Below are 26,903 nucleotides of genomic sequence, written 5' to 3'. Positions count from 1 at the left end.
GCAGATTGCACACATCTCCCCTCTTGCCCAGCTGCCAAAGGTTTCATCAGGACTCCCAAATAAAGGAATTCATGGTGTTGTGTCGTCAACGCATCGCAGAATGTTTCCGCTCCTGGTTCTCAGGGCGTGTCGTGTGTGAGAAGCCTGCCTTTAACTTTCCCCGTGACGAGACCCCCAACTTTAAATGTCCGACCAAGCTAGCAGGAGGCCTTGGGTGCGACTTTCTGAAAACGCCAGGGGCACTCGAAAGACAACGAGGGGAAAATTCAACTGCGGCTTAGACATCTGGATAGCAGCGTCATACTTTATTTAAAGTAAACCCATGTTAAAAACAAAGTTAAAATGAAAAAAGTGGTACCTGAAAAATAAATTATTTGATATAAAACAAAATCAATAACTTAAAAACACGCTAAATATACAAAAAAAAGTCTTAAGCATATATACTGTACAGTATGGGGGGTGGGGGGGAACCGATTAAAAGCCTTCTGTTTGCACAGGCAGACGACTTTATTAGAAAAAAGGAAAAAGAAAGGAAAAAAATAAGGTTACACTAGAGATAATAGGGAAGCCAAGTGAGACCGAGGGAGGGTGCCATTTACAGCTTACTGAACTCGATCGCAAAACTGGCATTAATGGTTGCAGATGGCACCCGCCCTGAACGTACACGGACTACTTCAACTTACGGGCGAAAGGAGAGCTGCGTCTCCACATAAAAGCTCCGAATATCTTTCCACTGTTCCTTCTTAAAATGACCTCGTGGGGTGGGAAAGTTGCTCAATATACGGCGAAGCGTTTTTTTTAAAAAAAAACAAAACGAAAAAACAGGGAAAACCAAAACCGTTCTCAGCGAGAATCCTTTTAACCTTCCTTCGGAAACGTTAGCACAAATAAAGCAATGGCGTTTTTTATATATGTATTTTTAAAAAAAGAATCGAATCCGGCTGGGTTTTCGTTAGCGTTAGACGAAAGTATAGAAACTCCACGCAACAGGGGAAAAGAAAACCAAACCAAAAAATAAATTTAAATTAAAAACAGAAACGAAACGGAAATTTTCAGTAAATCTATAAAAGGAAGTTGTCAGTGGGATGTGAGAAGGGTCGGCAGCCGGGGCCCAAGGCGTGCCAGTCCCTGCGTGTGATGTGGGTTCACACTTTGCTTGCCACACTAATAATAATAATGCTTCTTACTTTTTTAAATCATGCACTGGGAGTAGTAGAAGAGCTTATGCTATTCCGGAAACGGATCGTTTGCACTACACAAAAATGATACAGATAAAAAGACGTGGCAGATAGAAGTGTCATGTACCCGATTTTGGAACTTGAAAAAAGAAAAAAAGCAAGCAACGTTGATCGTGAGCTGTGATTTCTTTTTTTAAAAAACCACAACAAAACCTTCTATATTACACCAAGCACCCTTTTAAACAAAGCAGGAACAGGGTTAAGATAATGAAATCCGCAAATTTTTCATTATGCCTGGAGAGGCGGGGACGACCGCTCCCACTGTTAGGTTCGATCCTTTGGCTTGTACCTTTCCCTCCAGTGGGATTTCTGAAACTGGGGGAGGACCGCGGGTCACTTAAAAGCCCTGAAGGAACGGTTGCAGCTATGTCCTGGCTCAGCGACTCCTGCGGCTGCAGGGGGGGCTAAATCAAGGTGAGTTTTCTTATTCAAGAATTCATTGTCCGCAAGAAGTTGGGAGAGGAAGATGCAATGTTTTGGGGCTGGAGGGAGTTGGTTTGAGATGGATGGGCTAAACTCTTATGAAACAAAAACACACAATACACTCGTAATTTGGCAACATTATAGGGGGAACGTGGAAATCGCTGCCAATCGTTCCCCTTCACGACATGGTTTCCAAAAAAAAAGATACACAAAGCCACTTGTAGCTAACTGATCAAAGGGCTCAATTCATTTTCTTTAAGTCAGGGTGGAAATATTCAGGGATAATCCTCAAGGACATGAAAATGAGAGAGTTGTGCAAAGCTTAACCCTGAGAGCCAAACAAGCCCTTTGAGACAACTTGAGGTCACCATCTTGTTAGCCCAACAATGGGAAATTCTTTTAATGGCTAATGTAATAAGCCAGGGAGATGTTTGCACTGAATATTTCGATTTCTCTCAGGGAGGAAATTTAGTTTGCATCCATCAGCTTAGGAGTCTTCTACAAAATGGTTGCTGTGTTGTTCCCCAGCCACCAAAGAAGAATTGCAATGATAAGCAAACCTGCTGTACCTTTTTTAAAAAGGAAATCTGTCCCTGTACAAATTTGCATTCCTTAAAAAAATATAAAGGGAATCCAAGACAGCTGGCAGACCTGAGATTATGTAATAGGCTACCACATGCAGGAAGTATTCCTATTACACAAATCGACTTTCCCTGCCATCTTTGCATTCTGAATCAAGGGATGGCTTTTGCCAGCTTGGGGTGGGGAAATCCTTTTACTGCTGCAAGCGTAAGCCAGCGATTCCGTGAAACGCAGCGGCTCAGGCTCCCTCTACCCAGCTCAGCGTGCGCTGGCGGGCTTTGCAGAATTGGGTATGGCACCAGGAGGAAAAGCTGTGGGGCGACAGGAAGGCAATGCTTTAAGCACGGACTCCACAGAGTGATCTTTATTTCCTTGCAGGGCTTTGTGGATTAAGAGACTTCTGCGCCCAGGACTGAGAGCAGGTCTTCCCCGAGAGAGGAGACATGTAGAAGAAATGAAAGCCAGCAATCTGCGGTCTTATCGAGAACGGGCCCTAATCCACTTATTCGACTGCTGTCGATTCATATTGATTGAGCGCACCTGTAGCTCTCGTTGAGATCTGCATGAAGGCAACTCTGGAGGGTTAAGAGGCAAAGCTGTGATATTCGCCCAAGACGAACTCAAGCTGGAACTCAACGAAGAACAAGAGGAAGCTGTTATTCCAGGATTAGACAAACACAGAGATATTTGGCACCTTTTGCAACTGATTCCATTTTATCGCATTCAGATTTTAATGGGGGGGGGGGGAGAAATCTAATGAAAATACAGAAAGTAACTGCAGCCATACAGTAGGAGAGCCCAATGTTGTGATTACTTAGGGGCTTTGAGATAACCCTCTTTTTTTGTAGGTCTACATCAGATTCGGAAATGGACTTCCAATCCAGTTTTGCCCTTGCTGGGTGCCCCTCCAATCATTTCCTGGAAATTTACTTCTGAGTTCAAGAGCTGCGGCAGACTTGCCAGGATGAACATAGCACAGGAGAATGTGAGTCCTGGGAAGCAGGTTTGGGCAGATGGCAACGGGGACAAGACTCCGGGAAGACGCAAAGTGAAGCAGAGAAAAGATTATAAATGCAAGGACCACGAGAACCTACAAGATCCAAAACTGAGCTACCAATTAGACTTGCGAGCAGATGCTTCCTGATTGGACCAAAAATTCCATTATCTGAATGGCAGAGGGGCACAAATATAGGAGGGACAGAAGCAATTCCTGGCAAGCTACGACCACCCAGCGTATAAAGTACGGCGCTTTCCATACGAAGCGGCATTAAAAGGGGAGAAACGAAGGAAGAAACATTAGAGGAGTTCTTAAAGAGAGAAAACAACGATGCCACAAGGACATTCGCTGCTGAAGACTTCCAGGTGACTTAAGAGGGCTCTGTAAAAGTGGCTCTGAATGCTAGTGGACGTATCCAAGAACGCAATCCATTAGAAAAGTGTGCCGGGATGCCAATCCCACTGAAATTAAAGGGTAGCTTCCACAAGATGGTATTCATTTTGGCGAGGTTTGCAAAGGAGAACTCCAAACTGAATTGTGCCCTCTTACTCTTGCGAGATGCCCAGGGACTGCAATAGAGAGAACATTACCTAGCGAGAGTCTGCAGAGGTACTCTCAGAAACGCCAGCTGGTGCCACGTTCTTGATTCCAAACAGCTGAACTGGGTCTGAATAGGGTATCAAGTCAGTTCCCAGTTTACAACCCCAACATTTCCTGTGGGAACGGCAAAGGGACACTGGCAGGAGGGAAGGGAAAGGAGCCTGTTCAGGAAGCAAAGGCTGAACGAATGCGGTTTGTGGTCAACCGATATTGAGAACGGCACACAGAAGATGTGGACTGTCTCAGGACTTTGAGAAGAACCACAACGACAACAAAACACACCAAGCATTCTAGCAAGAATGCTTCTAGTTCAAGCTGTTCTGTAAATTCATCTTGCTGGATTATTTCCACAGGACTTCTTAATAATCAAAGCATTTCCAAAGATGCCGGAAATCACGATAAAAACCTCCAAGAGGATGGGTAATTAGGGAAGCCGTTATCTAGAGGGTCTGCTTAGTTTGTAAGAGAAGAACATCATATATGTGTGATATACATCTGAGACCTCAAGAAATTGGTTAATGAGGTGATGCACTCTCTCAGAAGAAGCCAAGCAAGTTACTTGGAATGGGGTTAAGCAGCTTCCTGATGAAGATATGCAAGGACATCATTTCCTACAAAGAACTTGCCTTTGCATAACGAAGATGTACGAGAAATGTCGTAAGGTGTACACACAAAAAGCAGGGATGCAACGCATCGTAAGGATACAGAAATCCCAACTCCTGTGAGCCGGCTGGAACAGCATTGTTACGAAAGACGGCCCACTCAAAGCCAGGAAAGGGCCCGAAATCTCCCTCGGAATTGCAGCTTGCAGGCTTTGCCAGCAAGTCCTTTTTCTGACGGCGGATTTACGGGCGTGGGTGGTGCAGCCAGTCTGAGGCAACCCTCTCCTGCTGTGCCAGGGTGAGTCCTCCTGGCCAGTCCTCAGTGCGGTGGCAGAGAATGGTTGTGGTGCGGCTGTAGATGCAGGCAGCCTTGGGACAGGCTCGAAAGGGATGGAGATTGGTGGAGGATTCCAAAATGCAATGACCGAGCCCCTCACCGGGCACGCACAAGGGGGCTTCTCAGATGTGGTATGTGGCAGACTTAAGTCATTCTTAGGATTGGATCAGCGTGTTCCCTTGGGCACAACCTTTCTGCTTTTTGCACACTCTATGGACCTACTGCCTACATGTTTTCTGGAAAACTATTGTGCCCTCGCTATGTCAAAACGGGTTGCAAAGGATTCGTATATGTAAGCCTTCAAGTCTCCTAACTGGTCGGGTTTATCGTTGTGGCACTTTAGCAACACCAGATCGTTCCTACTGGGGGAAAGAGCTGCTGTTAATCTTTCGTGTCGGACGCTGTGTAATAATGGAGCGGGGGTTAAAAATTAAAATAACAAACCAAAACAAAATTTGAGCAAAACCAAATCAAATTTAATTGGTCTTAAATGCAAAAGTAAAAACAAACAAAAACACAAAAAAGCAAAAGAAAATTAACAGAAAACAGAACTCAAAGTTTCAAGGCAGCCTGCAGAAAACTCAGGGGATTAATTAAAATCGTATAAGTCTACCCCAAAAAAGGAAAAAAAAAATCATTTATTTTCTCTCTTAAATCTCTACCTTCCAAGTTTTAATGTACTTTTCTGCTGAGAGTTCAAATATGTAAAGCTATCGTCAGAACAAACCCCTATTAAAATAGTGGGGGGAAATCGTCTAGTACTTATTAGAAGGGATGCAAAAAAATGACAATGCTCAAATGTTCATTAACAGCTTTATATATATATTAAAAAAAAAACCCTAAGGATGCAAGAATTCGAACTAAAAAATTATATTTGAAAGGAAGTTAATGTTAGATCATGCCACATTTATCTGACCAGAACGTAACACAATATGATGTGCTACCTGGAGGTACGAACTCCAAGGAAGTGGCAATGCTGGGTTTGGAGTTTCATTTTTACTCTGAAATCTTCCCAGAGTTTCTCTGAAACTCTTTGGTCCATTCTTATTGGAAACTGGGCTTTTAAAAGTGGGGGCAGGGACGGGCTAAAAAAGCTGCTCCAATTTGAAATGCGCCTATTGACCAACGAGCTTGGTCAATGGCGCTAACTGAACGCTGGCACGCTTTCGTTTACCAGAGTCTCTTTACAGACACTTTCCTTCTGTGGATTAACAAACTTTTCCGCTAACTAAAAGTTCCAGTTTCCAAGCTTTGCCCTCGGCTACCAGGGGCAACGTTATGTTGAAGCTTGGTTGAAATGCCCCCGGTCCTGGCAGTGAAATCAACAGCTAACCTTTTAAGGGAAAGCAAGCCTTGCCGTTTTTAGGGCTGGTCTGGATTCTACTTGGTAATTGTTGAGATATATATGTATATATTTGTATTATTATTATTGGCTCGGGGACAAGGTCATGAAGCAGAACCATCTAAAATTAAAAACCAATAAAACAATTGCAGGACTTTAAAAAAAAAAACAACCCGAAACATTTGAACATGTTGGTGGCATCCCAAGAATATATAAAAACCCTTTTATCCCACTTCTCATTTAGACTAAAGACAAACAACTTTCTTTGTGTGAAAACTGGCGCAAAACAAAAAAAGAAGAAGAATCGAGTTGTACACTAACGGAAACAAAAAAAAGAAAGGTTTCAAACTTTTCCCGTCACTCGGTTATCTATTCCATACAAAAAAAAGAAAAGCCACGAGCGAAATTATTTGTGGGATTTGTTGGTTTTGAAGGAAACCTGCAAGATTTTGTCCCCCAGCCGGTAGCCGTTAAGACTCGCTATGGCCATGGCGGCTTCTTCATAGTTTGTCATTGTCACAAAGCCAAAGCCTTTGCACTTGTTGGTGTTGAAGTCGCGGATGACTTTGACATTAGTCACCGCGCCAAAGGGGCCAAACATCTGCCAGAGGATTCCCTCATCGGCATCTTGGCCGAGGTTGTAGATGAAGATGCACCATCCCGAAGAGGAGTTTCCTGGGACATTTACACCAGAAAGCCCACTCATGTGATCTACACCCATAGGAGAGAACCTACCAAATAAAAAAGGACATAAAATAGTTCATGTAAACAAAACAACAAAACAAAAAAAGTCAGTTTCAATCAAGTTCAAAAAAAAAAGAGAAGCTCATCGGGGAATTAAAAGGTTAGGAGCGCTGGGCGGGGGGCGGAGAATTCAGAGCACCTGGGCGCTGCGTTTTGGCAAGAAGACAAGAGTCTCCCTGGGACGCCTTAAAGGCTGTCGGATTTGGTGCGGCGTCAGCGTTTCGTGGACTAGGCCCTGCTTCATCAGATGCGCTGTTTTTTTTAAAAAAAACGATTTATTTGCTTTTACTTTGGTTTAACCGGCTTACATGCAGCCCTTTTAGGGATACAGTGGAACCTCAGAAGCCCAACGCCAAAAACCCAGAAGTAATTGCTTCCGTTTTCGAACGCGCCTCGGAAGTCGAACGGCTTCCACTGCATGTTTTTAAATTTTCTCAGTGGATTTGGCCGGCCGCTCATTGCTCCTCAAACGTTTCGGAAGTCAAACGGTCTTCCGGAATGGATTACGTTCGACAACTGAGGCTCCACTGTATAATCATTCATAACCGTGAAACATCAAAACACAGAGGCATTGGTTAAAAACCAGGCTATACACCCCCCACCAAAAAAAGATTGAGCAGCAATAATTAATATAAAGACATTGAATAAAAGCAGTACATAAAAAAGCAATGAATTAAAAAGTGGCCTGAAATAAGAACCTTACGCTTTTTCTAGAAACATTTTCTCTAAAAAGATGGGGTTAGGAGGTGTTGTCCACAGTCGACCAAGGAATTCCCTCTCTGACACACAGAGCTACATTATGCTAGAAGTGTGAAAGAGACCCACAATCCTGATTGTGAAACCCACAATCCTAGGACCACACGATGGAAACCCACGATTCAAATTGGGGCCATAGATCTCTTTCGTGTTACAGGCATTCAGTTAGCATTGCAGGCTGCCAACATAACCAAGATTTGCTGTTTTATAAATGGGCCGCTTTATTCTTCGCCTAAACACCCGTACTTTTGCTTCTGCCCCATGCATTTCATGACTTGTTTGCATCTTGTTATGCATCTGATGAAGCAGCGGCCCTAGTCCACCAAAGCCCGGCCGCAGTAAATTTACTTGTCATCTTAACAATGCCGCCAGTCCCTCTGCTGTGTTTTACTGCAACAGACAGAGGCAGCTGCCCCTCTAGAATTTGCCAGGCTGAAAGCCATCGATCTACCAGGAACGTGTCCTGCGCAGGTCCCAGCGAAATGAACCAGGGCAGGCTGGGCACAAATTGCACTCAAGCTGCTACCACCCACACCGGCAGGGCTTGCACAGACATTTTTCGGAGGCTGTGCCCTGCGCATTGTCAGGCTTCCTGTCCTGCCAGCGAGGTCAGAGGCTGATGCGGAGGCACCCTTGGCAAAGGGCTTGTGCCCTGCCCCCTGCGGGACCCCAGCGGTCTGTCTCCTCAAGTGGCATTCTGAAAGGGCCCACAAAGAGCACTCGATATTGGGCAAAAGGGCTTTGGGTGGGCTTTCTGGCCCCTTCTACATCATACAATTCTACGACTTAGATCTGCCTGTACAAGGATGCCATTTGAGCCAAGTGACCTCTTGGTTCAGTGTTCAGTAGTCGGGAATGAGGCAAGTGGAGCTGGATGCACAGAGAGATATTAAGGCTCTCATCCTCCTTCCCTAGCAACTCTGCCATACTCGCCACCCCGTTCCCAGTAACGTCAAAGGAAACTCTCTGCTGTTAGGCCTGGCGTCCTTCTAGCACACAGCACAAAGAGCTCTTTCCCCTCTCAGTTTGTCCAGGACTTTCTCACCGCTACTTAATTCTCCCTCCCTCTCGGTGGCCTAGGTTATCTGCAAAGTGAACCCCTGGGCTTGACCACCTGAACCTGCAGAGCATATGATCACTGTGTGCTTTTCTAAAAACAAAAACAGGTTATGTAGGACTGCTTTTTCTGACAAGGCAAAACAATGCATCCTTTATGAAGCAAAACCAAAGGGCGCAGCGGCTAGCAACTATTTGGTTGTGGAAGAGTAGCACTGCAGGGGGTTTTTGGGGGGTGGGGGTGGGCATTGCTACACACTTTGTTCTTAAGAGGAGCATTGAGAATTGCTTAGCCAAGTGATTATTCAAGGCACCAGGCCCATACAATATGGCCACCGTTTGCCGCTAAGGATCAGTTCAGATGATCCTCCAGTCTGGAGGACTGCGACTGAGCCACCGATAGACACGATCCCTTCTCCTCTCCCTTGGGCGGATTCCCTTCCGTTTCCCACCTGGGGTTAGCCATGACGTGCAGAGACGCTGACGCCGGCAGACTGTGGTGAGCGCTTCCCCTCCAAAACCAGAAATCAGCATTTCGGAACGAGGCTCAGGAGGAAAGCTCTAACCACCGCCCCCCAGATTCAGACATCATGGCAAACACGAGAAAGGGAAGGTTGCGTTTAAAAGCGTTTCGTTCTGGGCCCTGCCACACCACAGCTTGACATATCATCTGAATTGAGCCACTGGTTCCGACCCCAAGCCAGTTACAGTCACCGTTTAGGGCTGTAGCACTGTGAGAAACATTAACACGGGTTGTTGTCTTGTTTTTTTCGGGGGGTGGGGACCATCATCTTACATGGAAGAGGCTGAGTACAGGCAGATAGAAGAACATGTATTTATTTCACATGTGACAAGAATTCTACGACAAGAATTCTGAAAGATACCCATCTGACTCTACACTTTTGGAGAAATTAAAAAGAAAAACATGCAAGGGATTCACGGAAGAAGCAACTACTAAGAAGGAGTTTACAACAAGCATCGTGTGAAAAATGAGTAAGGACTTTGAAAAAAAAAACAACCAACAAAAAAGGACACATAAGCAAGTGAAATAAGAAATCCAAAAAACCAGAGGAACAGTAAATTAGGAGAGGGCCATCTTGACAACACGACTAGTGTTTTCTTTTGTTTTCAAAAGTGTGTGTGTGTATGCCTACGTTGTGGTAAATGAGGTTCTCAAAAGGCAACTGCTGTAGATACAGAGGATATAACTAGCTTTCCAGGGGGGAAATTATACCCCAAACAGAGCAAGTTATGAACTGAACTGTTGCTTATTAACTGCTGCTATTAAGTCTTTTGGAGAATGAACTACGTATTAATGGTTTTTAAAAGGGTTTTTAAGAAGTAACTGATTTAGTGGTGCTGGGCGGGACTCAGCAGGCTAAGAGGCGTGAGAGATCTTGCTAGCTCATTCCCCACTCAACAGGAGGAGTGACTTGTCTGGATTATTAGTGATTTGTCTTTTCTGTACGAAACTTACAGCTTGTAGGACTCGGCCCACATTACGGGCTTGAACTTTAGTGAATAGTACTTTATCAACAATTAAGGAGCTGCTAGTATTTCTGTGGGACTTTTTGACGGGGTAAAAGCAAATTCTCACACTGTGCTCCGAAGGACGCCCGGCGCCGCTTTAAAGATTTTCATGGCTCCTCAAGACGACCAGCAACCATGAATAAGATTCCCAGGAAGTCCAAGAGCCGCCACATCGAGAGGCCCACAAACAGAAATTGGCTCATAGCCAGCCTGTTTGTACTTGCTATCCGTCCCCTTCCTCAATTACTCTGGTGTGCAAAGGGGGCTAGACGCAGAAACTGCTCTCATTTGCACTAGGATGTGGTTAAATGGGGGGGGGGGGAGAGATGGCCAGCACTGCATGCTTCGAACACACTGGGTTTCAGGGTCAATTTCCCAGTTAACTCAGGTAGCAAGAGCTAGACGTGATCCCTCTCTGCTACAGCCACTGCCAGTCAGAGTAGACAGTGCTAGACTAGGTGGCAGCTTCGCCTATGTGTCTGCTCTCCAGCTTATGCAAGGAGACAGCCAGCTCCAAGTTGAGGATTTATTTGTTTTTCTCCCAAACGAGGCTTGTGATCAATGACAACATAAAGGAGAAACTGAGGGAACTGCAATCCCGTTCTGGACTGCAGAACTGCACTGCTGCACGCTAGGGCTAGCGCAACAGGTTTTGCCAAATGAGAAAGTGATAGAAAAACCTTCAAGGGGTATTATGTATGGTACAGATGACTGTATCCATTATTGTGAAGTTTCAAAGACAAGGTGAAGGCTATCGAACCTTGAGATAAGAGATTATATACTCTTTCCACCAGCTACAAGGAAAGTTCTATTCAAGGGACTTAATTTTGTTTCTTAGATCGACTTAGGTCTTTTGGATCAGGAACAGATGCAAATAAAGCACATATTAAATTGGTCAGCAAGTAAAAAGTAGCAGCTAAATTTATGAAACTAGTGTTAGACAGAAAAAATAATAATATATGTATATATCATCAATATAGGAAACATTTATCAATAGGGGGAGCTTATCAATCTTTTAATTATGCAACGAGAAGAATGGCTGAAAATCTTATCTGCTATTTAAGAAATGGAACTTTTCAAGCACTATCTTTTTTTAGAAGCAAGAACACCGATGTGTCGAGAACACTTTAAAAACAAAAACAGTAATCAAATAGATGGCTTTTGTAAGAACTGAACGGGAAATGAAAGTGGAAAAGTTTGAAGAATGGTTTAAGGAAACAAAAACAACTATTAAAAAACAAAAACAAACCACAGTACAAAGGATGAGTTTGTAGCCTGTTAAAAGTATGTTATTCCCTAGACCTGGCTGGTAAGTTTAAGTTTCGGAAATATCTGAGCAGAATCCCAATTCCTAACACTACACAAGGCAAAAGAAATTATGTTTCTCCAGCAGCTTCTTTTGGGGCGCAAGGCAAACCCAGCTATTAAAAAGATCTAGGCCTTAGGTTCTCAAGTAGCAGAAGTTACTGCCCAGGGTGGTCTGTGCCATATTAACCTGGCACAGTCCATCATTCTGCTGCAGTTAAGTGCGGCTGAAATCAGAGGGTCAGTCTTAGGCAGAAAGTAGTTACAATGCAAGCAGCGCAATGATATTATGCATTTTGAATTCAACGAAACTTCTTCCCCGGCAAGCGTGCATCAAATTCCGGGCTTGGGCTGTGTGAATCTCTCCTTTATTTCTATTTTAAACACAAAACTAATATTGGAGAGATGAGAGCTTGGGCATTAGTAAAGGAATGCCGTTATGTGGCATGCCCAATTTGGACTTTTCTTCGAGTAGCTACGGACTGAAGGATTTGGGTTGCAAGCAGGGGATGGGGAAAGGTTTCCTAATTACGCCTGCCTTGCCAGACAAGGGGGTCCCTAGCGGTCAATGCAGCAACGTGATCTTTTCTCATGAGAGCAGGAGTCTCCATTCTACTTTTCTTTATTAAGTCGCATTCCTGTCTCCAACCTGCTTCCCCCAAAATTAAACGTACTGATCTAACTTAAGTGCTCAGTATTCCTTCCTCGGGTTGGCAGTCTAAGACTAATACACTTTATTACAAAGGACACGTAGGCACGTTTCCTGGAAAAGTGTCTTAACTGCACATCCTCTTCCCTTCTAGCGCCATTCCGCATGGTATGCGCATTACAACCTCAACTGCAGAACAAACCATTGCTTTTGCTTTTTCATTGCCAGTCTGCAAGAACTGCCTGCAAACCTGCGGCTTTATTTGGGGTGCTAACCACAGGCAGGCAAATTTCGTTTGAGGGTTCTTAAAAGATCACAGGTATTTGTTGCTCTCTTATTAGCCGTAATCAGGACTGCGGGGCATGCATTTTAGATTTCGGAACCAGAGCTGAGGTTATTGCAATCTGGTTTTATTTAAACTGCCTGCTCCTCCGCCCCCAGCCTTAAAATATGTTTTGTTTTTTTACTTCTATAAACTACCTGGAGCACTATTTTTAGTTAGAAAAGCAGTACCAAGCAGCAGAACAACTCAGGCCTAGCTTGAGAATGTTCCCGAATGAGGCTCTGCGCAGGTGTGGAACCCACTAAGTGCAGCTGCACAAGGCCATTAAAAAGAACAAGTTGTTTTTAAAATGACAAGAAACCTTTTAAGCAAAACAAACAAAAAAAAGAACAAAAAAAAACTTGCTTCGGCAATTTTAGACTACGAGAAGGAACAGGTTTTTACATGCTTCAGAATACTGTTTTAGCGGTACTGGAACTGCACCATATGAGAAATAAGTTCATTACAATCAAGTACCAGACCACCCCATTCTTGCAGAATTTTTTTTTTAAAATGCCATCTTTTGACACACTGTTGTGAAGCATCAGATCAGACAGACAAATTTTCAATCTTTATTAACCGGGGTGGGTGGGGACGGGGAGGCCCTGGAAGGCTTTTTAATCCTCTATTTAATTAAATTCTATTTTTTGAGGGGGGGAGGGAGTGAGATAAGAAGAGAGAAATCTGATGGAACAGAAATAAGAAAAGAAATGGACATCAACAATGATTACTGACATACCGTGGGAATACATATTCATTTGGGGGGACAGAAGCACTCAACTGCCATTAATTTTGAAAGATCTTTTTTTTTTCAGAACTCTCTAAAGTTATACAGAACGAACTTTAAAAAAAAAAAAATCTAATGGAAGAAGTTGGAGGTGCAATTGGGACCAAGCTGATGGGTTCCACGTGAACTGTCAAGAAATATTGGGAAAGAGTTGGTTAAAGTAATAACAGAAATCACTGGATACAAATTTTACATTGAATCCTATTGCGACCCCTCCTTTTGGGATATCCAATATAACGCTACCTACGGCTGATATAAAGGCTTAGCTAGCATGGAATACCCTGGGCAATATAATTAGATAAAACACAGTAGGATTAGGCTGTATGAAGGTAGGCAACAAGAAGTATTCCAAGAAAAGTGGTCTTTATTGACTAATTATCGGAACAAAAGCTCTTCACATACTGTTAACCCTAGAATTTTGGAACGGATTAACATTTATGTCGGTGTTTTACTCCTCTCCCTTTAACTATCTACTGGACGTGTTTCGCCTGGTGATGAGCAGTAATGATTTTAAAACAAAAAAACAAAACAAAAAACGAAAAAAACCAAGAGAGGCAGAGGAAGAGAGAGAGAGAGAGAGAGCAACACACACCACAGACCTCCAACCAAGTCAGCTCTTCCTAACCTACCTGAATCTCTGAGCCTGGTGGTGGACGGGCCCCCCGAATCGTCTGGCCGGGGAGTGGTACAGCTGCGACAGCAGCGCTACGTTTTTGTTCTGGTTGGGGTTGGCGGCAAACTTCACCGTGATCGGTTCGGAGGAGCCGGGGGGCTTGTGGCCGTTGAAGTTCGAAATGGCCTCTTCGGCTTCCGAGCGCTTGTCGAACCGGATGAACGCCACCCCTCTGGACAGACCTTGAAACCGAAGCGACAAAAACACAGAGTTCAGTGCGTCTCCTCCGCTCCCCCAAATGTGCCCAGATTGCCTGGAACAAGGCTGCACAACAACCGGGGGGTGGGGGGTGGGACAGAATCCAACCTCCATCTGGCTGTCTTTTGCCAGCAGGCAAAGACAATCCAACTGCCTAAGTACCTTCCATGAATGTCTTGTTCTATATCGGCAGCCGGTGCTTTTGACGCCCTTCTTAATAGTATTTTATAACATGGTTTTAAAATGTTTTCTCCCTGAGCAGTGCATAGGCGCTAGAAGAGTGCTATAGAAATCTCTATGCAACCAGAAATGTTAAGAACGTCCCGCTTTGTGGACTTTAATGGGAGACATAAAACACTCGCGTAACTTGACTTTGGCAGAGGCAAGTTCCTAGAGGGAGCGCATGTTGTTGTTCAGGATCTGAGAAGGGCTCCCAAAACGAACAAGATCAAAGCGCTTGTTGAGCGAGGGTGGAATCGTATTTGGTCAACCACCTAATCTGGACAAGAGTTCAAAAGCTATGCAAATCGCCTTAAGGAGGTTCATGGTTTGATACGCCCAATGGAGGGATCTCAGAAACAGCAAATCTGTTCCAATCATGGAGATGGTATTTCGTGAGAGTCATCGCTCGGGGAAAGTGCTCACAAGCAGAGTGAATTATTAAGGGGAGCTGGGGTGCTGGGCACCTCCACAAACTGTAGCCACACTGCCCTGCTACCTAAGGTAAGAGTGATGGGGGGGGCAAAAAAGGGGGGGAGTTTCCAAGTGACACATGTGATAGCCACTCTTGAGCAAAAGCAGCCAGTCAAAACGCTTCTAAAACAAAACCGTCGCCGCCTTTCACACCTGTAGTTTGGTCAACCAGCACGCGCGAGTTGATAATGCGTCCAAACCGTGAAAACATGTCCTCAACATCTTTCTGTGTCATCGTCCGCGGCAGTCCGCTAATGTACAGGTTTGCGTCTTTGATAACCTCAGAGCTTGGGCGGGCATACGAAACCTAAAAGGAAAAGGAAAACCATTGGATGGGAATGTGAGTTCATGAAGTGTCCCTCCAGAAGTTCTAGCATCAATTCGGCTTCCTTCTTTTGCAGTTGCTAACAAGACCATCCCTGCAGTTTGGCCCAACTTCTCCCCCTTTTTGGGGTAGCCATCTGTCCTGCAAATGAGGACTTGGACGTCACTTGCAACAACAGTTGCAGGCAGTATGCTGAGGCCATTTCCCCCTCACTTGGTTCAATGCAACAAACACATGGGCAGAACCACTCGGGTGCCCCTGCCAGCGGGTCTGCAGCTGCAGCAACCTCGCCCCTCTACCTCCCAGAACAGCACCAAGCTGTTCAAACTTGAGCGTTCAAATTTGGGGCAGGAAGAAAAGCAGCAGGTGCAATTTCTGTACAGATGGTATGCGCAGGGCTTCTAACTCTACCACAAAGGTAATCGCAACTGCCTAAATCTGAGCTGTGCCGCAGTGGCTGCCCCTATCTTGCATGCCCCCTTATTGTAACCAATTGAGGTGCTGGATATAACGAAGGAAAGGATGCGACTGTCTGGAAGTTTCCTCTAAGGGAGCAAGGATCGCACACCCACGGAATTACTCCTCCACACAATACATGGCGAAGCACCAGAATGAATGCCTGCAGGGCTGTTGTTTTTAAGAGAACATAAACATGGGCAGGGGAACTAATGGCACAGAGCTATTCACACACACACACAAAAAATGACCCCTGGGCAAGCCTTTAAGAACCTTCCTGGGTGTGCCCCCTTGGCCCTGTACACAATTTGCTTCCTATGCACAGCTCTTGGAACACACTACTATTCAGAGGCAAGACTACAATGCAGCAATTAAAAGTCAGGCTTAGCTTTCTCATCTGACAGCCTCCTCCCAGCGAGGCTTTGGTAAGCCGAGAGAGAGAGAGCGACGCCTGGAAGGATACAAGCAGCTCATTCATGGGTGCGCGGCCGCCAGCACGCAGTCACGCGATTCGACTCTCAAAGCAGTGACAGCTGTGTTGCTCAGATTGGGAGGCAGGTCAGGCCACCCCCTCACTTATTCCCCCCCCCCCCGTGCTTCTTCCCTGACCCGTGGCTTGTCCCTTTTGTCTTGTGAGCCATGCAGCTGGTAGAGAGCCAAGCCGGTCCGCAGTGCTGCCTTAACATCTCCCCTTCCACAAAGGCGACAGGCGCACACATAGATATCACATTTAGGGCTGCAGGGTTGAGGCCGCTAATTGGTTAGATTCGTATATCTGCACTTTAAAACGAATCAAATGTTCCCCCACCGTTTAGTCACTGCTTATAAAATTAATGCATGGCAGTGCCATCTTAAAAGAGGCTTTTCCTCACGAGAAGGGAAATGACTCTTCCACGATTATACCTGCTATGACACATGCATGTGAATTACTAGTGTTGCTGTTGTTAATTGAATTTATATACCACCCTATACCTGAAGGTCTCAGGGCGGTTCACAAGATAAAAGCAGAATGTAAAACCACAAACTACATAATCAAAATAAAAACAACCACCACCCAATAATGCATTTTAAGAGGGCATAGGTTGTCAATCAAATCAACCAAAGGCCTTTTTTAAAGAGGAACGTTTTTGCCTGGCGTCTAAAGGTGTATAATGAAGGCGCCAGGCAAACCTCCCTGGAGAGAGCGTTCCTAAGACAGGGAGCCACTGCAGAGAAGGCCCTGCTCTCGTGTTGCTACCCTCTTGAGGAAGAGGCATGCAAAGAAGTGCCCCAGAAGATGATCTCAGGGTCCGGGTCTTCATATGGAGAGAGGCAGTCCTTGAGGTATTACGGTCCTGAACTAAGCTTTCCCCTCTAGAACTATGGTTTCTCATGAGCAAACTTGCATAGTTTTAACCAACCAACTTAAAACATGAAATTAATCAGCCAAAATGTCTTGCATGCTATTGAATATATTAAAATACAATACGTAAAAAATGATATAATGTACACACTCTCTCTCTCTCTTCATTGTTCACATCGTGTATGATTAAGTAGGTTTCATAAATGTGTCCACTTTTAAATGTCACACAATTATTGGCTGTTTCTCTTGCAACTGACTAATAAATCTGCTCTGCTAGAATTCAGGTTTGCACATTTTTATTGAACATGTATACACTGCCTCCCTGTCCATTGAGTTCAAGGCTAATGAAACAATAATGTAACATAAAACATTTTAAAAATATACATTCATGACCATTGTAGGGGGCGGGGGGTGGGGGGGGGAGAGGAAAGGGTTGGACAGTCAAAAATAAGCAAAAATTCTAGATGAAGACTGACTCCTGCTAGCCACAGCTGAGTCACTTTTACCTTGATAGTTTTGGACTGGAGTCGCAAGCCATTCAGCGTGTTTATGGCTCTTTCGGCATCTTTCGCTGTGACGTAGTTCACAAAGCCGTAACCCAAGCTGTGACCTACAGGGACAAAGGTTAATTAATTAAACATAGCCTTCTTGAAAGTAAGCGGGGAGGTGGCAGAGGAGAGCCACTTTGCTTCAACACCGGTTAAAACGAAGCACTCCTTATCTGTACTAATTAGGGACCTGGTTTATTTTGCATATGAATGGCAAAAAAGCCACGTAAAAAACTGCACTATAGGAGTTTCAGAAAATGAGGACCACTTACGTGGGGATTACGTTCCAGGCCCCAGCGTACACAAGTGAAATTGCATACAGCAGGGAGCACCCCACTTTAACAGGGAGGGCGTGCAGGAAGGAAGGGGAGAGACAGTGTGCACAGCCTTTGGAGTAGGGAGGCTTGGAAGAAGAAGAAGAAGAGTTTGGATTTGATATCCCACCTTTCACTCCCTTTAAAGAGTCTCAAAGCGGCTAACATTCTCCTTTCCCTTCCTCCCCCACAACAAACACTCTGTGAGGTGAGTGAGGCTGAGAGACTTCAGAGAAGTGTGACTGGCCCAAGGTCACCCAGCAGCTGCATGTGGAGGAGCGGGGACACGAACCCAGTTCCCCAGATTACAAGACTACCGCTCTCAACCACTACACCACACTGGCTCTCTCCCCCAGGATGCAGAGAGGCAGTAGCAGGGAGTGAGGTGGACCAGGCGATCATCAGGGGGATGTGGCTGGGCTAGGCAGGTTGATCTTCTCGTCCCCTCCCCTCTGCCCAAACCAGGTCCAGGAGAGGCAGAGCGGGCACCTCATTCCCAAGCGGGATATTGGGCCGCTCCGAGTGCACAAAGGCTCCACCCTGAGGCTGCTGAGCCACCCAGGCCATGGCATCCGGTTGCAAGCAGGGCAAAAGGGCGAGGAGGGCAGCCGAAAGCAGCTGCCACTACAGGACGTCCTCTCCCCACCTCCAGTGTTGCCATGGGTGGGCAAGAGCGTCTGTGCTGCCCCAGCCAGAAGGCAGACAAGCAGGCGGTCAGAAGCCAAGCCAAGGCCCCCTGCAGTCTCCTCCCCTCCAGCAATTTCAAGGCTTGCGGGCTTCAAACGTGCCATGGCCCCTTCCCTCATTCACAGCCCCGAGAAGGTAAGTCCAATCTGTTTATTTATTTCACAGTGACCCGCATAAATGTGGTCAAGCACAAGTGTGATACGAGTAAGTGGGGGGGGGGGGGCAAGAGGGTGTCCTGTATTTCAGGACAGGCTAAATGTTATTTTTACCTGCCACTTTGTCTCGAATAAGCTTGGCGGATTCAACTTCCCCAATGCTGCAGAACAGGCTCCGTAATTCATCCTGGGTCATGTTCTGAGGAAGGTAGTTCACAATTAAGTTTGTCCTCCCGATATCGTCCCTGCAGTCTTCAGCCATGTGATCTTCATAACCGTTAGACATTTTAATTAGAAAAGAAATCTGCCAAAAGGGAGAAAAAACACAAATTGTTCAGCTCTGCAGGTTCATGTGGTGAAAAAGAAAGAAAAGACAACCGGGAGGAGGAGAAGCATGCGAATGACCCACTGTTTGAAATTCCCCAGGCCAGGCACGTTATGCTATTAACGCGGGTCCAATTGCAACAAAGCGGAGATTTCTGGGCGCCGTGTTGGCACCTAACATCTCCATTGAGGCGGCTGACTCGCGTACCGCCCTCAATCACCACATCAAGCAAAGTGCAGAGCTGAGCACAGACCTGTGTACTGCACACCTGACTGTGCTGCAACCTTGCCACAAGCCACTAGGGCCGCTGCCACCACTATGGTTGTCTAAAACGGATAAATGACGATATCATCGATCACCACACAGCCTTCCTCAGCAGGTGAGCCAAGTTGAATCCAAGCAGGACTTTTGGTTGGAGGCTTGGCTGCCAAATGGTGGTATTCAGGACAATCCAAAGTATGGCGATGAGTCACAGTGAATACAAATAATCTGGGGCTGCCAGGCTGCCAACAGGGCTGCCAGGCGGCAGAAGCGGTGGCGGGGGGAAAACAGCATCGGCCTTGATTAGGATCCTCCAGAAATATTCATGGAGGCGTTGATGGAGGACCCTGGATGAGAGACATTAAAATATTAAAAAGAAGGTGGTTTCTTGGGCTTGTCATCGAGCCCATCTAGGAGAAGAAAACTTTTGATCCTAACCCTTCGCAGCCTTGCAGGATATTATTGGAAGAAAAGGCTAAGGAGTAAACTAGACACAGATCTGGAGTAGAGACTCTTAAGAAGGTTGGGTATCTTCTTGCGTGCCGCCTCCTGGCAACTCCTGCAGCCAAGCTACTCCCAAACACATTGCTCTGCTTTCCTTCGGACGCCATCAATGAGGCCAGGAGGGGGGGGGTCTTGTCATCTGGGCAGTCCAGGACCTCCACACACGCTGCCCAGGCTTATGCCGAGGGGTGGGGAGTCCCCTTCAGTTTTGCTAACGCTGCGAGTTGACTTCAACCCCCCAGGCGCACTCCATTGTCTCTCAAGACAGACGGATGCCGCAAACAACAGCAGCAGCAGCAGCAGCAACATGGTGGTTTCTGTATGCAAATGTGCAAGGATTTAGGAGTTTTCTTCACCAAAGCTGGTAGTAGCCATAGCACCAAATGAAGGGGAAGTTGCAGAAGGGGGGGGGGCAGGAATTTGCCTAGGAGAAAGGTCAGAGGGATTGTTTAGTTCACCAGTCTTCTGCCCACCACCATTAACCATGGCACCTGCACTCCTTCTTTGAGTTACCAGGCCTGGGAGCTCTCACAGAGCTGTCCTGCATTGAGGCAGCAGTTCTGCCTAAATGCTTCCTACCAGCTCAATCTCATTTCCAGCTGAAGGAGAGCAATTGGGGGGGGGGGGATGCTCCACCATGTGTGAGGCAGGCAATTTCCACAGAAAAGTGGCCCCCCAGCCGTTTTTGCCCTGGAAGTCTATCTTAAAGCAAAGGTTCCAATCCTACACTTGCCTTTTGGTGGGACAAGGCCGTTAGGCAGTAAAGTGGGGAGCAGAGAGTAGCCACCACCGCTTTTGTTTTTAGCTGGTCAGCAGCACCCCAAGTTCCCAGATGAGTCAGGTGGGCTAGAATGCATCTCCCACAGCAGAGAAGGTTTGGAGGAGAGAATCTTAGTTCAGCCTACAATATTCCTGAGCCAACTTCACAATCTGAAGAAGGACCATCACATCTCTATGTAGCTCCTTTTGGCAAAATCACAGAAGCCCCAAACCCCAAATACTGTGATATAAAAAAGGACAATGAACATATATAAGCAGTAGCCACTGTTGTGTAACTATAACGATGAGATCTCCTGTGATTTTGCCTCTCACTAGGGTTTTTGTTTGTTTGTTTCCCATGCTTTTGTCTGTTGTTTCTCATACTCTTAGGGACCTTCTCCGTTTTGGTTGTTTCTCTTGGCAAAGCGCTTAAATTAGACCCCCCCCCCAGCACAAGCTCCAAAGGAACCAGTCTTGACAGTCCTTGTCTAATAGTATCCTCTGAAAGGAAACAAGGAAGAAAAGAGGTCAGGCCGTCTCAGCTTGTTCAAGCCTTGCGTACCCGATAAGAGCAAACAAATTTGAGATTTAAAACAAGAACTTCCTGGCAATAATGATTTCCAGGTGAACCTGTCAATCTGAGGCATCACTTTTGGAGTCGTCATTTCCTTCTCCATTCAGTACAAATGCACACGCACACTTCGGAACCAGGGCTAATTCACATAAATCCCCCAGTGTACAAAAGCTCGTTTCATGCTCAAGGGTGAGAAAGAGGAAGTGGAACTCACTGGAGCTGATGATGGACAAAATGTGTGATTAAACAGAAGAAGCCTTTCAGGGAAGGAAGCCACTCCACATTAGAAACTTGAAATTCTACCGCTCACTAATTCTGAATCTGCTGCTTTGGTATTCCTGCTTCTTCCCCTCAACTCAAAATGGAAATACCAATGTATTTTAGGGCATTTAAATTCCTGTATACGCAAAACAGACTGATTATTTGAATAAATATACTAATCCTCAACTTTAACTATATTTGTCAGTTCCATCGTGTTTCCTTCAATTATATTCATACATCCCAAAGAGGAAGCAGCAAATCAGTTACTTTCTCTCAGCCCAGGGGAAGCAATGCAGTGACCCCTTGATGTTGCTTTGACTGCCATGAACCCTGACCACTGACCCTGCCGGAGCACCTGGGAGTTGTAGACCAACGAAACCTAGAGGGGACTAGATTAACTATCCTGTCTTGGCGTAACCCAACTTACAGGACTGCCGTGAGGATAAAATGAGAAAGGAGTGTATTGCTAAACAGTGCAATGCTCTAAACGTCTGTTTCAAATGACTACTGTAGTTGTTTTTATATATATACATATATACATACATATATATACACACACACTCACACACACACATATATATATATATTCATATTCTTCCTCCCAAACTGGCTTGCATAGTAAGGTAAAGGTAAAGGTACCCCTGCCCATACGGGCCAGTCTTGACAGACTCTAGGGTTGTGCGCCCATCTCACTCAAGAGGCCAGGGGCCAGCGCTGTCCGAAGACACTTCCGGGTCACGTGGCCAGCGTGACATCGCTGCTCTGGCGAGCCAGAGCTGCACACGGAAACGCCGTTTACCTTCCCGCTAGTAAGCGGTCCCTATTTATCTACTTGCACCCGGGAGTGCTTTCGAACTGCTAGGTTGGCAGGCGCTGGGACCGAACAACGGGAGCGCACCCCGCCGCGGGGATTCGAACCGCCGACCTTTTGATCGGCAAGCCCTAGGCGCTGAGGCTTTTACCCACAGCGCCACCTGCGTCCCACATAGTAAAGGCTTGCATAGTAAAACAACATAAAATACAGTCATTTAAAACTGAAGGATCACCAGGAAGCAATTTTGAGCACTCCAAAACCCAACATAAATGCTACATACTATTGTTTTTAGTTGGGTGGCTTAGAATTAAGCACATTTTTAGCTTAGCAATACGAATACTGACCTACCTCATAGGGCCCTGTAAAGATTACTGAGATGCACTTTGAACAAAGCTTACCATTTCCCCTTTATTTCCCTCATCTTAAGGAATGTTTTCTTAAATTTAATACAGTACAAGTAATAGTTTATTATTTATACCCCACCCATCTGGCTGGGTTTCCCCAGCCACTCTGGGTGGCTTCCAACTGAATATTAAAAACACCATACAGCATTAAACGTTAAAAACACCCCTAAACAGGGCTGCCTTCAGATGTTTTTTAAAAGATAATTGCTTATTGCCTTGACATCTGATGGGATGGCGTTCCACAGAACGGGTGCCACCACCAAGAAGGCCCTCTGCCTGGTTCCCTGTAACTTCGCTTCTCACAGTGAGGGAACTGCCAGAAGGCCCCTGGACCTGGGCCTCAGTGTCTGAGCTGAACCTTGCAAAGCTGTTGTCTGTCAATAATGTGTGTGCTCACACCTGCAATGCTCCCCTGTGCATGTGTACACAGCAAGGCCTCAAAAAGGCCAAGCCTTTGGGTTGTGCCAAATGATATTCCTACTCAGGGTAGATTAAACTTCCTCTCATGCATTATTCCAATAGGTCTGCTCCTAGCAGCTGGGACGAAACCCCACTGCTGCTATTGCAATTGGCTTGCACAGTGCTCAAATTCCTTCCCTGCGAGGGAGCAAGCTGCCTACAAAATTATCCAACACCCCCACCGCAAAATTGCAAATCAGGTTTATTATGAAAATTTACAGACTTCCAGCTGTTTACAAGGAGCAAATCAAACGAAAGCCATTGAAATATCCCCAACACAATGGGACGCTTCAAGCGGGTTCCACCCCCGACCCCCACAAAAGAAGAATCCAGCTGAAAACTCAACTTTGATTTTGCTCGCTGCAAATTTTGATAATAAACCTGATTGGTGTGTGGGGTGTGTGTGAATGACTTCCATCGCAACACACCCTGCACACACACCCAAATTCAGCCGGAAACGCAACTTTGATTTCTTCCGTGCAAATTTTGATAATAAACCTGGATTTGCCATTGGTGGGGGGGGGGGAGGGGTTTTAATGTGAAGGATTCCGACTCCGATCTCTCTGCACCCCACCCCCATTTGTAAAAACAGCGAGGCTGACCCGCCTTCCAAAAAGGCAGAAGCCTAAAGACAACAATAGCAACCAATAATTATAATTTCAATAATAATAATATGATGATAATAACAATATGGCCTTCCACCACTGCAATCATAATATGATATTATGATAATAATAATAATAATATGACCATCCACCGCTGTGATCATAATATGATGATGATGATAATAATAATAATAATAATAATAATAATAATAATAATAATAATAATATGCTGATGGTGATGATAAAAATAATGATAATATTAATAATATGAACATCCGCCGCTGCGACCAGCCTGGATGGCGGCCCTGCCTCCCTTCCCCGCCCTAACAAAAGACTCCGCGCTCCCCTCCCCTCCCTCGTGTGTGCTTTTCTTTCTCTCTTTTTTTGGGGAGGGGGGGTGGGAGAGAAAGGGGGGGGAGTCGCCCACGTTCGCTGCGGGCCCCGCCCCCTCCGCGCTCAAGCCCCGCCCCCTCCTGCGTCACCGGCCGCGCAGGCCGCAAGGCGAGCCTGGCCCGCTCTCACTGTCGCCGCCGCCGCGGCCTCCTCCTCCTCCTCCGACCAACCGCCTCTTCCCTCAGCGGCGGCCTCACCTGACGACGTCGCTGCCGCTCCGGGGGGGACGGGGGACGGCGAAGCGGGGAAGGAGGGCGGCGGCGGCGGCGAGGCGAGGCGGCGGGCCGACGAAGCTGAGGGTCCCTCCGGCCGCGCGACGAGCCGCTCCGCTCCCTCAGTCGGCAGAAGCAGCAGCAGAGGGAGGGAGGCGGGCTCCGGCAGCGGACACGCCCACCCCGCCGCCCGCCCGCCGACGCTCATTGGCCGCGGCGCGCGCGCCCGGCAAGCCCATTGGACGGCCGCCGCGCCGGTTAAAGGCGCGCTGTGGGTGCGGGGGGGGGGGGGGGAACGGACGCTCGCCGAGCGGCGGCTCGCCTTCGCGCATGCGCAGAGGGCCGTCGTCGCCGTCCTCCTCCCCACCTTTTTTATTGGGCGTGGCTGCGCGCTTTTCCCCCCCCCACCAGTCACGCGCTCCAAAGTCTCCTTGCGGGACGCGCGTTCACACGTTACGTTTTAAGCGGGCGTGAAACCCGAGTGGTTTTTTCGTGTTTTTTTAAACACTCCCCACCAACCCCTTTTTTTGGGGCGGTGCGTCAACACGCAAGCATTTAATAGCGTTAAAAATAATAATAAAACACGGATTACGCAGGCCTAACAGTAATCATCCGGAGCCCACGTTTTTTTAAAAAATAAAAAAATGTGGGATGGCTGCTCTGCCCACGTGCAAACGCACACGCAACCCTTCCCCTCTGCAAATAAAGAAAAAAAGAAAAATGATTTTCAGTAAAACATAATAATATTATTATTTAAATTTGTATACCGCCCTATACCTGCAGGTCTGTAGACTGTAGAAAAAGAATGTATTTAGATGCCCAAGAAATTAAGGGTGACGTGAGAAAGCTCAAACCCTTATAGGAAACCGGCCCTTTTTTAAAGGTTGGTTTGCATTGATTAAATGGTTCATTTCATCGTATTACGCACAGGCTGGTATTATTCTTTTCCTACCATCATCATAGATGAAACTATACAATTTTGTAAGCCATTGTTTGTTGGTGGTATTGGGTTTTTTTTTTAATCCTTGTAAGGGCAAATAACCTAAAAAGTGACTTCTTTTTTAAAAAATCTAATTAAAATTAATTAATTGAGCCATGCGCACTAGACTAGCTCCCTGCTCAAATGATCTGAGGCGTAATTGAGATATTGGAAGGGAAAGAAAGCCGCCTGTCATGGTTAGAAAAGGCCGATTAAAACATTTCCCCCTCCATTTCCTTAAAAAGATCTCTATCGCAGGAACACAGGTGTGGTGAAACAGCTTAGATAAATAACGTTTGGACAACGAGGATTTGCGAGATAATTATTCGGATGCCTTAAAGCTCTTTAGAAGATCTGAATCTACCAGTGCTGGTTTGAAATCTTTTAAGGGAATTTATTATGACGTTCCTAGTGCAATCCTCGCCATGCCCACTCAGATGCAAGCTATACATTCGGCACTATACATTCGGAGCAGGACCGCTCTGTTTAAAACATCCTGGCTTTCTCTCTGGGAACTGTAGTTTGTTCAGAGGTAATGCTATTCTAGGCTGCATCCTCAGAAGTCTAGTGTCCAAGGAAGTCCTAGTCCCTATTTATTCTGCCACGCCTGGGATACTGTGTCCAGTTCTGGGTACCACAATTTTAGAAGGATGTTGACTGACCGAACCCAAAGTGTGTTCATTACTAGTTCCTCAGCATCCTTGGAAAAAGTGACCAGTGAGGTCCATAGGGTTCTGTCCTGGGCCCGTTGTTGTTCAACGTCTCTATAAATTTGCAGGCGACATCGAACTGGGAGGGGTAGCCAGTGTCTAAAATCCCTGAGATCCTGAGATCACGTTAAGGGTAGCCAAATTCTGTGTGATTGCCATAAAACTTAGGGAACGAGCTGTGCTATCATAATGATTAAGATTTTAAATGATAATTTCAGGTTATATGTTAGTGACTAAGTTTTAATTTATATATTTTTAACTGTTGCTATATCTGTATTGTCCCTGTTATAAAAAGGTAAAGGTACCCCTGCCCGTACGGCCCTGTCTTGACAGACTCTAGGGTTGTGCGCCCATCTCACTCAAAGAGGCCAGGGGCCAGCGCTGTCCGAAGACACTTCCGGGTCACGTGGCCAGCGTGACATCACTGCTCTGGCGAGCCAGAGCCGCACACGGAAACGCCGTTTACCTTCCCGCTGGTAAGCGGTCCCTATTTATCTACTTGCACCCGAGAGTGCTTTCGAACTGCTAGGTTGGCAGGCGCTGGGAGCGAGCGACGGGAGCGCACCCCGCCGCGGGGATTCGAACCGCCGACCTTTCGATCGGCAAGTCCTAGGCACTGAGGCTTTTACCCACAGCGCCACCCGCGTCCCACATTATACCTAATTGCAAATTCAAAAGTATCCCCATCGTGTTCTATGACTTCCTTGATATCGTATGTGGGCTGGAATTGGTCTGTGACCGAAATAATAAAATGCATTATTTGGGAGGGGTCGCCAACGCCACAGAAGACAGAATCGGGATTCAAAATTACCTTAAGAGAACTGGGTGCAAGCTAACAAAATGAATTTCCGCAGGGACAAGGGGTCAGGTTCTGCACTAAGGCTGGAAGAACCAGATGCGCAAATATAGGATGGGGGGCACCTAGCTAGACTGTGGTACCCAAAAAAGGATCTGGGGGTCTCGGTGGACCGCAAGCTGAACG

General features: G+C 46.2%; 1 protein-coding gene across 2 annotated transcripts in view; it reads right to left on the bottom strand.

Moving 5' to 3' along the window:
- Positions 1–290: 290 nt before the first annotated feature.
- Positions 291–26,903, bottom strand: part of ELAVL1 (ELAV like RNA binding protein 1) — a 29,149-nt gene continuing 2,536 nt past the window's right edge. Inside the window, exons 1-6 of one of the 2 annotated variants that reach the window (XM_083421857.1) lie at positions 24,218–24,572; positions 18,776–18,965; positions 17,464–17,567; positions 14,988–15,141; positions 13,900–14,125; positions 291–6,852 (exon numbers count right to left, since the gene is read on the bottom strand). In XM_083421857.1, coding sequence (XP_083277983.1) covers positions 6,528–6,852; positions 13,900–14,125; positions 14,988–15,141; positions 17,464–17,567; positions 18,776–18,947 — 981 coding nt within the window. In that variant the 5' untranslated portion in view covers positions 18,948–18,965; positions 24,218–24,572 and the 3' untranslated portion in view covers positions 291–6,527. Of the gene's footprint in view, positions 6,853–13,899; positions 14,126–14,987; positions 15,142–17,463; positions 17,568–18,775; positions 18,966–24,217; positions 24,573–26,903 lie in introns of those variants that run through there. The other variant, XM_083421858.1, reaches the window with a different exon arrangement.

The sequence above is a fragment of the Podarcis tiliguerta genome (genome assembly GCF_965153285.1).
Source record: "Podarcis tiliguerta genome assembly, chromosome: 18".
In the NCBI taxonomy this organism is placed as follows: Eukaryota; Metazoa; Chordata; class Lepidosauria; order Squamata; family Lacertidae; genus Podarcis; species Podarcis tiliguerta.
The sequence above is the reverse complement of the archived record's forward strand: the minus strand, read 5'-3'. Positions and strand labels throughout refer to the sequence as shown.